We start from the raw sequence: 16,131 nt of genomic DNA, 5'->3' as shown, positions 1-16,131 counted from the left end.
TGGGTTCCCACCTTAAGGTTTTATTGTCCACCCTCCCTTCCCTTCTGTTTCCTGACTATGGATACAATGTAACTCGTCATCCCCTCTGTCACCATGCCTCCTATCATGGTGGATGAAATCCCTTCAAATTGTAACCTCGAACAAACTTTTTCTTAAGACGTCCTTGTCAGGTACCGGGTCACAGTGATGAGAAAGGTAACCGTGGCAGAAGCTTACCTAACTGCTATGCCTGATCTGCCATGAGTAAAGCAGTCAGAGATAATACAAGGCTCCTTGGTTAGACTGTTGTGTGAATTAAGGGACCATCAGAAATAGGTACAAGGTGTCCACTCTACAGCAGTAACTACTGGCATTATTACTGCATGTGACACCAAAGGAAACCTCTGTGCCACCCAGGAATGCCCCTGGGTTCCTCAGGTGTAGAAAGAGACCAGTCATGTGCTCTTAACAAAGCTGGGGACACTCACAGCACTTGGCCGAAACTCCTCCTTGTGGAAGAAGCCCCCGGTCATCATTTTCTTGCTGAACGTCATCACATCGGCTGGGTCATCCAAGCCCCAGTGTTCATGGGCCCAGAACTTGCCTGTACAGCCTCCTCCGGTCTGCACCTCGTCCACCAAGAAGGCACAGCCATGCTGTCCCGAGAACCGGGGAGGGAGGAACAGACACTTGTAAGCTTCCAAGGCCTCCTCTCCTACCCCGATCCCCTGCAGGCTGGAGCCCAGCTGTGCACCCGACCCATTCCTCAGCTATGCAGAGCACACCAGAACAGTCTGGATCGTAGCTGCATCTGAACATGGTCTACAACTGTCCAGATGGAACAAAACCGGAACCTCTCACACGCCCCATAGCATCTCAGTGTTCTGTTGCATGTGGCTGTAGTCCTGGACAGGACTACAGACATCAGACAGCAATGTGTGCAAGCTTGAAGCTGAAAAGTCACCCCCTCTGAGACAGCTGCCACCTCCTCTGCATTACCTAGATTCACTAGTTCCATATGTGCATGTAAACTGGCTCATGCCCCACTTTTCTTACCTATACACTGACTGGTTTCTCATGTCCGTTGCACAGGCACCTGTTACTATTTAGTCTCCTGCCAGGGTGCTACTAGGAAACTCTAGAAGGGAGGATCTAGCCGGAGGAAGTAGGTCACTGGGAGGCAGAGATCTGGAGGGTTAGAGCATCTCTTGATTGCTTCCTGTCTCATTCTATTTCCTGTCAGCTATGATATGATGGTTCTCCTCTGTCACATATATCTGCTGCCATGATGATCTGCCCACGCATGTGGGGCCAAATGACTATGCACTGAGCCCTTTGAAACAGATTAAAGTCAGTCTCTCCTCTGGGGCCTTACTCTGTCTGAGTCAAGTATTTGGTTGCGATGATAAAAAGCTAGTACACACAATGCCCAATCCACTAGACTAATGAGTTGATAGTGACATTGTTCATTTTATACCTGCTGACTATAGACCACAGTGGACTGCAAGACAAGGCAAGTTCCAGAAAGAGAAGAGAGGCTGAGGCCACCTCAGGGGTCTCCTAACTGAACAAGTCCTGGTGTACTGGCTGGTCGTATGTCAACTTGACACACAAACTAGAATTATCTGAAAGCAAGGAACCTTAACAGAGGAAATGCTTCTATAAGATTTGACTGTTGGTCATTCTCTTAATTAGCAATTTATGGGAGAGGGCCCAGCCCACTGTGGGTGAAACCATCCCTGGGCTGGTAGTCCTGGGCTCTGTAAGAAAGCAGGCTGAGCAAGGCATGAAGAGCAATCCGGGAAGAAGCAGCCCTCCATGGCCTCTACTCCAGCTCCTGTCTCCAGGTTCCTGCTCCGTGTGAGTTCCTGTCCTGGCTTCATTGATGATGAGCAGCAATATGGAAGTGTAAGCCAAATAAACCCTTTCCTCCCCAACTTGCTTTTTAGTTATGGTGTTTCGTTTCAGGAATAGAAACCCTAAATAAGACACCTGATTAAAACAGGTTTGGGGCTGGAGAGATGGCTTTGTGGTTTAAGGGCACCAATTGCTCTTCCATAGGACCCTATTTTGAGACCCAGAACCCACATGGCAGCTCACAACTATCTGTGACTCCAGTTCCAGGGGATCTGATGTCCTCTTCTGGATTCTGCATGCATGCATGAACATGCTGCACAGATATACATGCAAGCAAAACACCCATACACATAAAATAAGTAAGTAAATTAAAAACGAAACAAACATAAAACTCCAGTAGTTTGGAGGCTGGTTTTGTTTGTTTGTTTTTCAGTTGTGTTTCACTCTATCACCTGGTCTTAAACTCTCTACATACCCAGGCTAGCCTTGAACCTGTGGGTAATTTTCCTGCCTCAGCCTCTGAATGCCAGGGTTATAGACATGAGACATCACATCCCACAAACCTTTTCTTTTCCTTCAGTGCTGAGAACTGAAGCCAGAACCTACCAGTGCTTTACCACTGAACTACACCCCCAGCCCCGAGGCCTATTCAGCAAAGTAATTTTAAATAAAAATCACTCATGCTCCCAGTTCAAGCCTGCCTACCCCCACCCCTGAAATGGAACCCAGGGCCCTGTACAAGCTAAGTAAACCCCAACCATTGAACTATACTCTGAGTACCAACACCAAAGGCTCTGCCCTCAATAATGCCAGTCAGTTTATGCACATGTGTAAGTTGTCATGGACCCCAGGGCAGAAGTGGAGCCAACTTTTTGCCCTGGGGAACCCAGAATCCTTGTAGTCCTGTCTGGCCTCGTTCCACACACTCTCACCTTCCTGGCTATGTCTCTCAGCTTCCGGAAGAAGTCATCTGATGCATGGTTGTCTCCACCCTCGGACTGGATGGGCTCCACGATGATTCCAGCCACCGTTCTCTTCTTTTTCCGATATTTCACAATTAAATCCTCCACCTAGAACCCAGAAGGGGAGTGAGCTGCTCTCGGAGCCGTTGGAACAGGAGTAGATTCCATGGATGGGCACTGGGAATGGGAGGGGGGTGCCAGAACCCCTTGAGGTCATATTGAAAGTACTTCTGTGCCGGGCGTGGTGGCGCACGCCTTTAATCCCAGCATTTGGGAGGCAGAGGCAGGTGGATTTCTGAGTTCGAGGCCAGCTTGGTCTACAAAGTGAGTTCCAAGACAGGAAGGGCTACACAGAGAAACCCTGTCTCGAAAAAAAACAAAAACAACAACCAAAAAAGAAAGTACGTCTGTGACATTTCCCGTGAAGAGTGTGAGGCCTGTTAGGAGCCACACTGTGTATGGGATGTGCCCCTCTGCTATTTGGACTAACACACATGGGACGAGTCATTTCCTGAAGCCTCTCCTCCTGGATCAGACTGGCCTTAAATTTGTCATGCAGTGTCTGGCCTGCTGGTGCATAACCCCTTAACCCCAGCACTCAGGAGGCAAAGGCAGGTGAAACTCAGTTCAAGGACAGCTTGGACTTCAGAGTAAGTTCTTGATCAGACAGAGGTACACAGTGAAACCTTTTTTAAATAGCTCTGGCTGTCCTGGAACTCACTATGTAGACCAGGCTGGCTTTGAACTCAAAGGGATCCACCTGCCTCTGCCTCCCCAGTGCTGGGATTAAAGGCGTGTGCTATGAAACCAATCGTGGACATGCACTCTAGAGTCTTCTGCTTCTACCTCCAATTCTGGGATCACAAGCGTGTGCCACCATGCCAGGTTCTCTATGTGGACATATTAGAATAAGCTACTGAAAGGTGGGCAGAGCCACCTCTCTAAGCTTGTCATTGCTGTTGCCCTGGCTACGTTATTCTTACTTGTGTGCAGGGCTCTTTGGCAGACAGAGACAGAGGTTCATTTGAGAAGCTGGTGTAAAACCTCTCTGCAGGGAAAGCAGCCCCATCGTGGCTGTGTTGTGGGCTTGGGGACTGTGTGGACAGAACACTAATGCTGACTGGGGAAGATGGCCCAGGGTAATAAGACATCCCTGGCAGAAGGATGGTGTACTGAGTCATAGAACTCACTGAACTAGACACCTGAATCAACAAACTATGATGGTATATAAGAAAGGTACTCAGTGGTCCCCAAGTGTTTGTGTTTTTTGAAGACTTGTTCTGACTCAGGTATTATCTTATAGATGATGAACAAGTAATACCATGATAGGTTATTATTTGTTTTTTTTTTTCTGTTTTTTTGTTTTTTTGTTTTTTTGTTTTTTTTTGTTTTGTTTTGTTTTTTTGAGACAGGGTTTCTCTGTGTAGCCCTGGCTGTCCTGGAACTCACTTTGTAGACCAGGCTGGCCTCGAACTCAGAAATCCACCTGCCTCTGCCTCCCAAGTGCTGGGATTAAAGGCGTGTGCCACCACCGCCCGGCTTAGTTGTTTTATCAGTATTTAAAAAAGCCAAATCATACTCAAGTAGTCTTTATGCAGAACTAACACAGTATTCCAAGGGTTTCGTATGAAGAAAAATCTTACTACTATTTTTAAAAGTATTAATTTCATACTGAGATCATATTTTGGATATATTCAGTTCAATAAAATGTTATATTCTCACTCCTGGAGCGCCAGAACTGGAGAAGTTGAGGCAGGAGAATTTCTGTATGTCAGAAGCCAGCCTATTTGAAATAGTAAGTTCTAAGACAACTTAGGCTAGAATCTGAGACTCCGCGTCTCAAGAAGCAGATGAAAGATGCTGTTAAAGTAAATTTCATCAATTTCTGCTTATTTATTAAGGTGCGGTCTCGTATATTCCGGGACGGTCCTGAATGCACCATGCAGCTGAGAATGGGCTTAACTTTCTGATCCTCCTGAGTGCTGGGATTGTGGGCATGTGCCACCACACCTGATTTCCTGAGTGCTGGGATTACGGGCATGTGCCACCACACCTGATTTTATGAGATGGCCAGGACTTTGCGAATGCCAGGAAAGCACTCTCCTAACCTCACTCCACCCTTGTCCTCTGTTTACTTTTAAAGCTGCAGTAACTAAGAAGTCTATAGTTACTGATATGACCCTGACCCCCCATGGCTTTGTCTCTCTCATTTACTGCTAAATGCCTACCCCTCAGCATGCTGCTTAGTACCTGGTAGGTGTTTAATTTAGTAATTTATTATTGACGGAAATAGTGAATGCTTTGGAGGAAAGCCAACAGAGTTATTTGAGCATCCGTCTAATAATAATCCAATATAGGAAGTAGAATCATTGTTGGTCCAGCCATACAGCTCTTCCTATATTGTTCTATTTCTTGCATGAGAGAGATTAAAGGGGGCTGTTTCTGAGGAAATGGAGACATGGAGGCAAGTCCTCATTCTTTCTAGAGTGATAGTGATCTGTATCATTCTAGATAAAGGATAATAGAGGTTTGAGAAACAGGTGAATGACCTAGAATGCAATTGGATAAAGTGAAGTTAGGAATGTGGAGAAGGAGATGAGAAGCTAAAGAATTAAGGCCATATCTATGAGCACCAAAAAAAAAAAACTGAGATATTCATATCTTATGATGTAGCAGGAAAATTGCCAAAGTATTTTGATAAGGGGCCTATATAGTGTTGCTCCTTACTTAAGGTCTATTCAGCCAGGAAATGTAAAGATGCTTTAGATCTCGGAAAGAGTGGTAACTGCAGGACCAGACCATGGAGCCTTCTTCCTACCAGACACCCATAGTGTTGAAAATAAAGCTGTTATCCCTTATTGCGAAGTCACTTAAAGTTATCCCCAAAGAAATGGTGAGAAATTAGTACCAGACGTGGGGGATAAATGCTAGATAGTAAACAATGTCTCTTGGGGGCTGGAGAGATGGCTCAGCAGTTAAGAGCACTGACTGCTCTTCCAGAGGTCCTGAGTTCAATTCCCAGCAACCACATGGTGGCTCACCACCATCTGTAATGGGATCCACTTCTGGTGTGTCTAAAGTCAGCTATAGTGTACTCATACACATAAAATAAATAGATCTTTAAAAACCCAAACAAACAACAAAAAAACCAATGCCTCTTGTCTCTTCCCTTACAGGTCTTCATGTCCTCCTTCCTCCTTGGGGAGCACCACCCGTCTCCTGCATTTGTCCTCTTCTGGGCTCAAACTCAGGATACTGAGAGAAACAGAGATACTGGAAGGAGGCTGTGGGGACCCTAGTTACCTCTTCTAGGCAGCGGGCCTCCTCTTGCTGGTTGTCCGTTGTAAACTCCTCCAGGGGATATTTCAGCCGTGGGAATGGAGCAATGGGCCAGTCAAAGGAAGGGATGTCAATCTTGTGAATTGCTTTGGAGTGTGTGGTCGCTAAGCAACCTGAGCCCAGCAAAACAGAAAAACAGATACTTGGCTTGGATCAATAGCATACAGTGTCCTTAAATAGGGTATGGTGAGTTTTTCAGCCCTGTGCATGTAGAACCCTTGGATGGTGTGTGTGTGTGTGTGTGTGTGCATGCATCTGTTTTATGATTTATGACAAATTAAACCCTGAAGAGGAGAGACAATGGTTCAAATCCTTGCTCTGTCATTCAGTGGCCTTGAGTTTCTCCCATTGCTGAGCCATAATCCATGTTTGTACATGGGCATAATCATCCCCTCTCTGTAGGGAGCTGATGGAACTGATCGGGTCTAACCATGTGTATATACATGTCTGTGTGAATGTATGTCATGTGAGTGGAATGACTGAGAAGACCAGGAAAGGCTAGTACACCCTGGACCTGAACTTGCATGTGGTTGTGAGCCACCTGACATGGATGCTGGGAATCAAAACTTAGGTCCCTGAAGAGCATCAAGCACTCTCAACTTCTGGGCTGCCTTTCTAACCCTTTATAGTCTATATTGTAAGAGTATATTTGTGTTTTGTATTGCTGAAGGGAATTTACAGGCACACTGTTTTTTTCAAAACTTTAAACATATTTTATTTTACATATATGAGTGTTTTGCATATACTGTGTGCTGGAGGAGGTCTTCAGATCCCCTGGACCTGGAGTCATGGATGATTGTGAGCTGCCATGTGGGTGCGGGGAACTGAACCCAGGTCCTCTGCAAGAGCAACACGTGCTCTTAACTACTGAGCCCCCTGTTTTAAGGTTATTTATTTATTTATTTATTTATTTATCTGCCTATCTATTATTTATCTATCATGTATCTATTATCTATCTATCTATCTATCTATCTATCTATCTATCTATCTATCTATCTATCTATCTATCAAATGATCTATCAATCTATCATCTCTATCTATCTATCTATCTATCTATCTATCAATCAAATGATCTATCAATCTATCATCTCTATCATCTATCTATATATCTATCTATCTATTGATATCTAACTATCAATCTATCATGTATCTATCTATCTATCTATCTATCTATCTATCTATCTATCTATCTATCATCACGTATCTATCTATCATCTATCAATCTATCTATCTATCTATCTATCTATCTATCTATCTATCTATCTATCTATCTATCTATCTATCTATCTATCTATCTAGGTTCATGGATGTGCCAGAGTGGGCATATGAGGGCAATATGACAGCTAATGAGAGTCTCATCTACCATGTAGTTTCTGAGGATCAAATTCAGAGCAACAAGTTTGGTGACAGGCACTTTACCCATTGAGCCATTTCAGCTCCAAGTGTCCACACTGCAATAGCCTGCTGTGTACACTGCTAACAGTTTGTTCTGAGTTAACCTTTGGCCTAGGTGGTGCCTTGGGAGGACTGTGAGGCTTAGCAGGCTTGAGAAATATGAACGCTGCTGCACAGGGAGAGATAATAATGAGGGAAAAGTTCAGGAGGAGATAAGGAGGGATGGACAATGCCAGGTCTCAGAGAGGAGGCTGACCCTTGATCAGAGGGCAATGCTGAACTTCAGAATGACTGATACCTCTGTTCTTACTCCCTGTAACACATGCTGGCTGCAGATAGAAGAGGAGAAGGGGCGCAAACACATGCGCACATGCACACTTTTAACACTGTCTTCTAGATACAAGGCAGCTTCTGTCCCTGCTCATTAGCATCTGTGGTGACAGACAACATTCTGCGACCATACTGGTCTCTCCTTACCCATGGTCCTCCCATGGAAAGCACCCATGAAGGAGAGAATGCTGTAGTCTGGGCATCCAGGACTCTAGAATGGAAAAAACAAAAGGCAGATATCAGTCACCATGATGAGCGCAGGGGAGTGTGTGTGTGTGTGTGTTTGTGTGTTCCTAGGATTGAAGTTAGATTATTGAGCTTGGAACTAAGCACCTTTGCTGAGCTAACTCTCCAGCTCTGTACCTACCTGGTTAACCATGCAAGTCTCCAGCTCCTCTTTGGAGAAACCTCTCTGCCCTCGTTCCTTACTCTGCCGAAACAGACCAGAGAACATTAGAGACCAGAGACAGGCTGGGCTTTAGCCTGTCTCTTTTAAGAGACATCCCCCCTCCCCCACCAAGGTAATGCTTAACCCAGACACCCAGAGTATTTTCTTAAGAGTTGACATGGGGCTGGTGAGATGGCTCAGTGGGTAAGAGCACCCGACTGCTCTTCTGAAGGTTCAGAGTTCAAATCCCGGCAACCACATGGTGGCTCACAACCACCCGTAACGAGATCTGGCTCCCTCTTCTGGAGTGTCTGAAGACAGCTATAGTGTACTTACATATAATAAATAAATGAATCTTTAAAAAAAAAAAAAAAGAGTTGACATAATGTTCTACCATGACAAGTCTAGGTAGGCACACAACACTAATTGAGCTTGCAATGAAATAGATGCAAGTGCTGCTATATGATATATTAATATTTTATTAGCCACAGTCAGGGTTTGTTGAAATGGAACGATTTATGGCAGAAAAAATTGAGACTACAATCATTCTGGCAGGAATAAAGAGATTTGGCTGCCAGGCTATTGAAATAATCGACCCCCAAGAAATTGAAATTCCCCCCAGGGTCTCAAATTGTGAGAAAAAAGGACTAAAGCCCAAGGGGCTATTGGAAGGGAACCTGCTTCCTTGAGATGGATTGACAAATCATCAGCACCTTTCAGGAGAGACTGGAGGTGAGGCAGTGACAGGAAGGGACCACACCCTGATCAGGACTGCCTAGGTATACAGATCTCTGCCCTTCTAGTTAAACCAAAGTCTCATATCTGGACCTGGCATACAGACTGGGGTATGACTAGACCTTTTTATTTATCCCTCTTCCCAATGTGGCCACATTGAATAAATTCCCCTGGTTTCTTTTCCACTATTAATTTAACTGGTGGCTAAGCCTGGCTTGTTAGGCTCCATCCTAATAGCTCCATATAACTGCATTGACAGCAGAACCCAAGCCTTTTGTGCCATGACACACTGGGATGCTGGGAAAGCTCCAAGCAGGCTCTCTCTAGATTATATCCAAGTGGAACACTCTGGGTGGAGGGAGGGGTGACAGTGCGGGTGCTCCTGCACCGTAGCTCACCCGGTACCACATGAAGATGGTCTTGAATGCATTCTCATTGGAGCAGGAGCCACAGGCCATGGTGATGAGCTGGGACATGCCCCTGGGCGCCACCTGCAGAGGGGTCCAGGATGAGTACTTGGACTGTCTCTAGTCCTGGAGCAGAATCTTCCAGCATTGGTGGGAGGGCTGAGGGGGGTGGGGAGGGAGCCAGGAATGCACTAAAAACAGCAGGTTGGAAGAGTAGGCTCAGACTTTTCCAGTGGAGAAGCCCAGGAAGAGCTTTGAGGTCAGCAGAGAGGAAAGAAGACAAGAGAAACAGCAGCAGAGCCCAGGCCAGTGTGATGTTACACCTGTCCATCTCAGTACTAGCTGGGACTGCATGGTGAGACTCTCAGACTTAAATAAAAATGTGTGTGTTGTGTGTGTGTGTGTGTGTGTTTGTGTGTGTGTTTGTGTGTGAGTGTGTGTGTGTGAGTGTGTGTGTGAGTGTGTGTGAGTGTGTATGTGTGTTTGTGTGTGTGAGTGTGTGTTTGTTTGTGTGTGTGTTTGTGTGTGTGTGTCTGTGTGAGTGTGTGTGTGTGTGTGTGTGTGTGTGTGTGTGTAACAGCGGTCCCTTCTGTGTCTCCTGAGATACCTGCACTTCCAGGACTATAAGCTGAGGTCCTCAGTGACTTTGATTCCTGTGGCAAGAAGAACTGAAGGGGAAGTCCAAGGAGGACCAAACCCCTCATTCTCTTCACAGGACACAAACAGATTTCCCCAGGATGCCTTTTGTTCTGCACACAAAACCCTTGCTTTTCTTCAAAAAACAAATTAAAAATCTTCTTGCGGGCTAGAGATGAGGCTCAGTTGGTAGAACACTTGCCTAGCAGGCACATGGCCTGGATTCAGATTACCAGCCCTGCACAAAATGAGTGTGGTGGCACACTCCTGTAATAAAAAGATCAGAAGTTCAAGGCTATTCCCATAGTGAGTTTGAGGCTATCCTGGGCTACATAGGCCATGCATTTGAGGCCATTCTGGGCTACATGAGACCCTGTTTACACTTTACACACACACACACACACACACACACACACGTTTTTTATGAAAGAACTAAGTAATAAACTGGTCATTTTGGCAAGGCTGTCTCTTATATCCTTCTTTCAAAATATTTCCCTCCCTCCCTCCTTCCCTATTTTCCTTCCTCCTTCCCTCTCTCTTTTCCTCCCTCCTTTCCTTCCTTTAGAAATGGCCTCATGTAGCCAGACAGCTAGAGCAGCAGCTGCCACCTGCCCACCCATTCTAACTGGCTATGGATCTCATCCTTTCCAGCCCGCTTGGGCCACCTCTGAGGACAGACAGACAGGTTGGAAGGTGGTGGTGGTGGGACTACAAACATGGGAGGGGCCGTCCCCCAAACTCACCGACATCAAGGACTCCTGGAGCTTGTCCACAAAGTTCTCTGGAGGCAGGATGCCCAAGGCAGGTCTGTTGATGAAAGTGCTCTGGAGAGGAACAGCAGGCAGACATGTCAGTACTTGGGGACTGACCCAGACCCCCTTCCATGTGGTACCTTTACACGGTTGAGGCATTGGTTAGGTTCTATGATGCATCGTAGGCTCATTGGTGTTAATGCACTGGCTGAAGTTCTCACACAGCACAGCTGGCCTGCTGGTGTTCACTAGTTTACCTTAATTATTTTTTTTAAAAAGGCAGGGGCTGGAGAGCTGGTGTGGTGGGTGTACTGGCTAGTTTTGTGTCAACTTGACACAGCCAGAATTATCACAGAGAAAGGAGTTTCAGTTGGGGAAATGCCTCCACGAGATCCTACTGTAAGGCATTTTCTCAATTAGTGATCAAGATGGGAGGTCCCCTTGTGAGTGGTGCCATCTCTGGGCTGGTAGTCTTGGTTCTATAAGAGAGCAGGCTGAGCAAGCCAGGGGAAGCAAGCCAGTAAATAATATCCCTCCATGGCCTCTGCATTAGCTCCTGCTTTCTGACCTGCATGAGTTCCAGTCCTGACTTCCTTGGTGATTAACAGCAATGTGGAAGTGTAAGCCGAATAAACCCTTTCCTCCCCAAGTGCTTCTTGGTCATGATGTTTGTGCAGGAATAGAAACCCTGACTAGGACAGTGGGAAAATGTGAGGACCTCAGTTCAGAGCCCCAGAACTCATGTCAAGTGTGTGGTAGTGTGTAAAGGGTGTAGTAGTGTGTAAAGTATTTGGTAGCAAGTATCTATAACCTGAGTGTCCCTATGTCAAGATGGGAGGCAGATACAGGAGAATCCTTAGACGCCCAGACTAGCCAGCCTGGAGTGCACAGTGGGGAACAAGAGTCTATGTCACAAATAAGATGGAAGGCAGGGACTGACATCTGAGATTGCCCTCTGATCTCCACATGTGTCATGGTGTGCGCATATGCACACACACACACACACACACACACACACACACACTACACTTGTGGGAGTTCTAACTAGGAATGCAGGTATGTTGGTGGAGCTGGCTAATTAACTAGAGGAGAAAAGCCAGACCACCATAAACATTTTTACATCAGTCTACTCCCTACCACCCCAGCTCCATTTTGATAGATATGGGTCCAGACAACTAATTCCCTCTGCAAGGAAGTCGACAGGGTGGTCAATGCTGAACTGATGCTATTTGTTCCTCACACCTGAGAAGTAAGGGGTTCAGGGAAGGGATCAGTCTGTTCAAAGCTGAGTCTGCCCTGCCCTGTGGCTGCTGGGCTGGGACTGGGGAGACAGCAGGGACACATTTCCAAAGAGGTGAGAGGTATGCACTGACTTCCTGGTTCTAATAAAAATGTAGCTTCAAATGGCCTCTGGCTGAGGGTTGGTAGTGCAAGTCCCTAAGAGACGCAGATGCCGTTAAGAGTAAAATCCAGTATTAATATACCTCTAGGGGCTGGAGCCAAAGCTCAGGTTGCCACCTAGGTAGTGTCTGCCTAGTGTAGAGGGAAGCTCTGGGCTCCATCCACAGCACCACATAGATCAGGTGTGCTGGCACTTATCTGTAACCCCAGAACTGGGGAGGTAGAGGCAGGAGGATCAGAAGTTCAAACTGAACTTACCACCTCCAAATTGAATTCAAAGCCTGGCGACATGAAACCCGATCTCACACAGAGTTAAAGTTACTAAGCATACATAACCACTTAAAATGAAGCCTCAACAATTTCATCCTTAAAACAGAGGGGAGGAGCTGTGCCTGCTTTTTTTTTTTCTCCCTTTTTTTTTTATTAGATATTTTCTTTATTTACATTTCAAATGCTATCCCAAAAGTCCCCTATACTCTCCCCCCCCATGTCCCCCTACCCACCCACTCCCACTTCTTGGCCCTGGCGTTCCCATGTACTGAGGCATATAAAGTTTGCAAGACCAAGGGGCCTCTCTTCCCAATGATGGCCGACTAGGCCATCTTCTGCTACATATGCAGCTAGAGACACGAGCTACAGGGGTTACTGGTTAGTTCATATTGTTGTTCTACCTAAAGGGTTGCAGACCCCTTCAGCTCCTTGGGTTCTTTCTCTAGCTCCTAAACAGAACAGCAATGACTTGAGCTGTAAGATCAAGAATTGACAAATGGGACCTCATGAAATTGCAAAGCTGGGCAAAAGACACTGTCAATAAGACAAAAAGGCCACCAACAGATTGGGAAAGGATCTTTACCTATCCTAAATCTGATAGGGGACTAATATCCAATATATACAAAGAGGTCAAGAAGCTGGACTCCAGAAATTCAAATAACCCCATTAAAAAATGGGATACAGAGCTAAACAAAGAATTCTCAACTGAGTAATACCAAATGGCTGAGAAGCACCTGAAAAAATGTTCAAGATCGTTAATCATCAGGAAAATGCAAATCAAAACAACCTTGAGATTCCACCTCACTCCAGTCAGAATGGCTAAGATCAAAACTTCAGGTGACAGCAGATGTTGGCAAGGAGCTGTGCCTGTTTTGGCTCACAGGGGTTCTAGGAACAATCCAAGAGGTGTCAAATTCCTACCCATGACAGTCCTCTTTGCCCCATCCCACCAGGAGGAGATGGTCCCAGATAGCATGCAACAGTGAGACCAGGGCAGAAGCATGGTGCACCTGGTCACCTACTCCCTGGTGGGCCCTGGACAGGGCCATTCCACATCCTTAAGATAACTTGTGACTGATCAGATGAGCAGCTGGGGCAGTGGCTCTCAACCTGTAGGTTGCATAAGACCCCAGGAAAACACAGATATTTATATTACAATTCATAACAGTAGCAAAACTACAGTCATGAAGTAGCAACGAAAATAATCTTATGGTCGGGGGCGTCTCACAACATGAGGAACTGTATTAAAGGATTGCAGTGTTAGGAAAGCCGAGAACCGCTGAGGTAGAGTTTTGGGCTGGGGTTAGTGGCATACTGTGGAAAGCTAGTGAATTCAGAATAGTTCAGGTTTTCAAGAGAGCGATGAGGGAGTCACTCTGGGCTCACAGAATGGGAAGCCAAGGACACAGCCGGAGGTCAACCTGCAGCCCAAATCCCTCCCTTGTCCTGGTGCTGGAGTTGGCCCTCATGCTAGTGACCGACACGCCTACAGTGGACTAAGAACAGATCAGTTCTGGGGATTCACCCACACCAGCAGGGATGGGGGAGGTCAAGGGGTGAGTGACATGGAAGTGGACCTGGACTATGAAAGGGATCCACACCAAATGCAACTTGACATCTTGGCTTGGATTCTAGGGCACATCACAAAGAAAGCACGGGGAAGACTGGCAAGTTCCAAGTGAAGCCAGTGGCTTGGCCCTGATCCGATTTAGCATCATTTGGGAAATGGCCTTAACTTCAGGAGCAGCTGGAGAAAGGAGACAGGAACCATTTCTGCAGTTTGTAAATAAAAAAGTGTTCTCTTGCTATGAATAGGAACATTTATTATAAAAAGTAGGGATCTGGCAGGGTGTGGTGTAGCTTCCTATCAAGTTCAAGTTCAAGGCCAGCCTGGTACACATAGAACATTCTAGGCTGAGGATATCTTTCTGTTGGTAGCATGCTTACCTGCTATGCACAAAGCCCTAGGTTCCATCCCCAGCACTGCAGAAACCTAGTACCATGTGGCTCATGCCAGCAATTGCAAGCACTTGGGACGTGGAGGCAGGAAGCTCAGAAATTCAAGGCTCTCTTTAGCTACAAAGGGAGGTTGAGGCTAGTCTGGATTGCAGGAGACCCTTTCTCAAAAAAAGACAAATGAACCAAAGGAAACAGGTGGAGACTCCCTGGGATGTGGGGACCTCTGGACACTTGTCTCTTTTGGACATGATTGGATGATAGGTTCAATGCAAATCTGAATGGTGTCATTGCAACTCTGGACAGAGGAGTCCTAGCAGCTATTCTGGTGGCTTTGGGATGTGGCTTGGGCCATTAGAAGGGGGGCAGATTCATCCTTCTGTTGCTTTCCCTGCTTTGGCACTCCTTCCTGGTGTGTCTAGGAGACATAGAGGGGGCAGGAAGGATGAGAAGTACTACTTAGGAAAAGAGAGGTCAGGCAATTTGTCCCAAGACACACAGACATGCCTCTAGTGTGGGTTTGCTGGCTTCTGATAGCATTCTGGGCCAGGCACTCCAGGGATCTCTGCTCAGAAATGCTGATGCTGGGCACACATTTGCTAGACACAGCTGAAGACCTTACTGTGTAGGTGAGGGCCTTAGGAAACATTTCCTTCTGGCTCTGACCTGCTCATGATGCCTGTGATTAGACCAGGCTGAGAGCAAACTACTGCCATGGGCTGAGGGAGAAAGGCCCCCAGAGAGAGACAGGCAGGCTGGCAGCTTGATTGCCTATCTGGGCCCAGAAAAGATGTGGGGGCGGTGTTCTTGCTCGACAAAGCGTGACATTAAGAACAGAAGATATCTGGGACATGTGGCTGCAGAAACAAATGAGGATAGGTTTCCAGAAGGTTTGCCCGTCTTAGAGTGCAGCAATGGGAGAACTGGCTTTGGCTGTGTAGCCTTGGGCAAATCACTTAACATCTCTGAACTTCAGGGTCTTCATCTGCTAATGTGGGCACCTCTTGCCAGGCACTGATTGAGAGCCTTTAGGAGAGAAGTCATAGACAGAGTACAGGGCTCCTGAGGTACGGTACAAAATCATGCAAGTCTCAGATTGGTGTGCGTGTCTTACTTGGCCCACTGTGTGCATCCATCCCAGATATAGGGAAGTCAGACCATAGCCGTTTCTCATGGCAGTGTGACCATGCACAGGCAAGGCCCAGTACAGTGCACAGTGTGGGGGAAATGTATTGAGATGGACCTAGAGACATTTGAACTGGAACCTAGATAGATTCAATGAGACAGTATCCATTTCTGCACTGACATGAAATCACCAGGCTGTGATTCACAGTGGTGCTATTGTGGCCCACCAGGGTTGATAAGCCAGGAGTGGGCTGGGGGAGATGGTGGGTAAAGCTCTTGTTGGGCAAGCATGAGGATCAGAACGCAAGCAAATGCTTGGTGGCCTACCTGCAATTCCAGCCTTAAAAGACTAGCTGGAAGACAGGGTCCTATAGCAAGCTGGCTAGCAAGACTTGCCATGTCTCCCAGTGGGGAAGTAAGGTGAGGACCAGTCCTTGCCTGGGTGAGACATGGCGGGTATGTGGGGGGACAGGCAAGGTTCCTCTAAGAGCAGGGAGATGTCATTGCAAGAATCAGAATCCTCGGGCCTTGTCAAGTGTTGGGAAGACTGCCTCCGCAGGCAGCTGACACTGCAAATATGTGTGACATGTTTGTTGACA

At 46.6% G+C, this 16,131-nt stretch overlaps 1 protein-coding gene across 2 annotated transcripts in view; it reads right to left on the bottom strand.

The window, feature by feature from the left end:
* Abat (4-aminobutyrate aminotransferase) overlaps positions 1-16,131 on the bottom strand; it is a 108,140-nt gene that overhangs the window by 9,807 nt on the left and 82,202 nt on the right. The window contains exons 7-13 of one of the 2 annotated variants that reach the window (NM_172961.3): positions 10,772-10,852; positions 9,384-9,476; positions 8,230-8,292; positions 8,010-8,073; positions 6,102-6,250; positions 2,769-2,906; positions 468-635 (exon numbers count right to left, since the gene is read on the bottom strand). In NM_172961.3, the coding sequence (NP_766549.2) occupies positions 468-635; positions 2,769-2,906; positions 6,102-6,250; positions 8,010-8,073; positions 8,230-8,292; positions 9,384-9,476; positions 10,772-10,852 (756 nt within the window). The remainder of the gene's footprint in view (positions 1-467; positions 636-2,768; positions 2,907-6,101; positions 6,251-8,009; positions 8,074-8,229; positions 8,293-9,383; positions 9,477-10,771; positions 10,853-16,131) is intronic. The other variant, NM_001170978.1, reaches the window with a different exon arrangement.

The sequence above is a fragment of the Mus musculus genome, chromosome 16 (genome assembly GCF_000001635.26).
Source record: "Mus musculus strain C57BL/6J chromosome 16, GRCm38.p6 C57BL/6J".
NCBI classification, from domain to species: Eukaryota; Metazoa; Chordata; class Mammalia; order Rodentia; family Muridae; genus Mus; species Mus musculus.
This window is presented reverse-complemented; position numbering and strand designations above follow the sequence as displayed.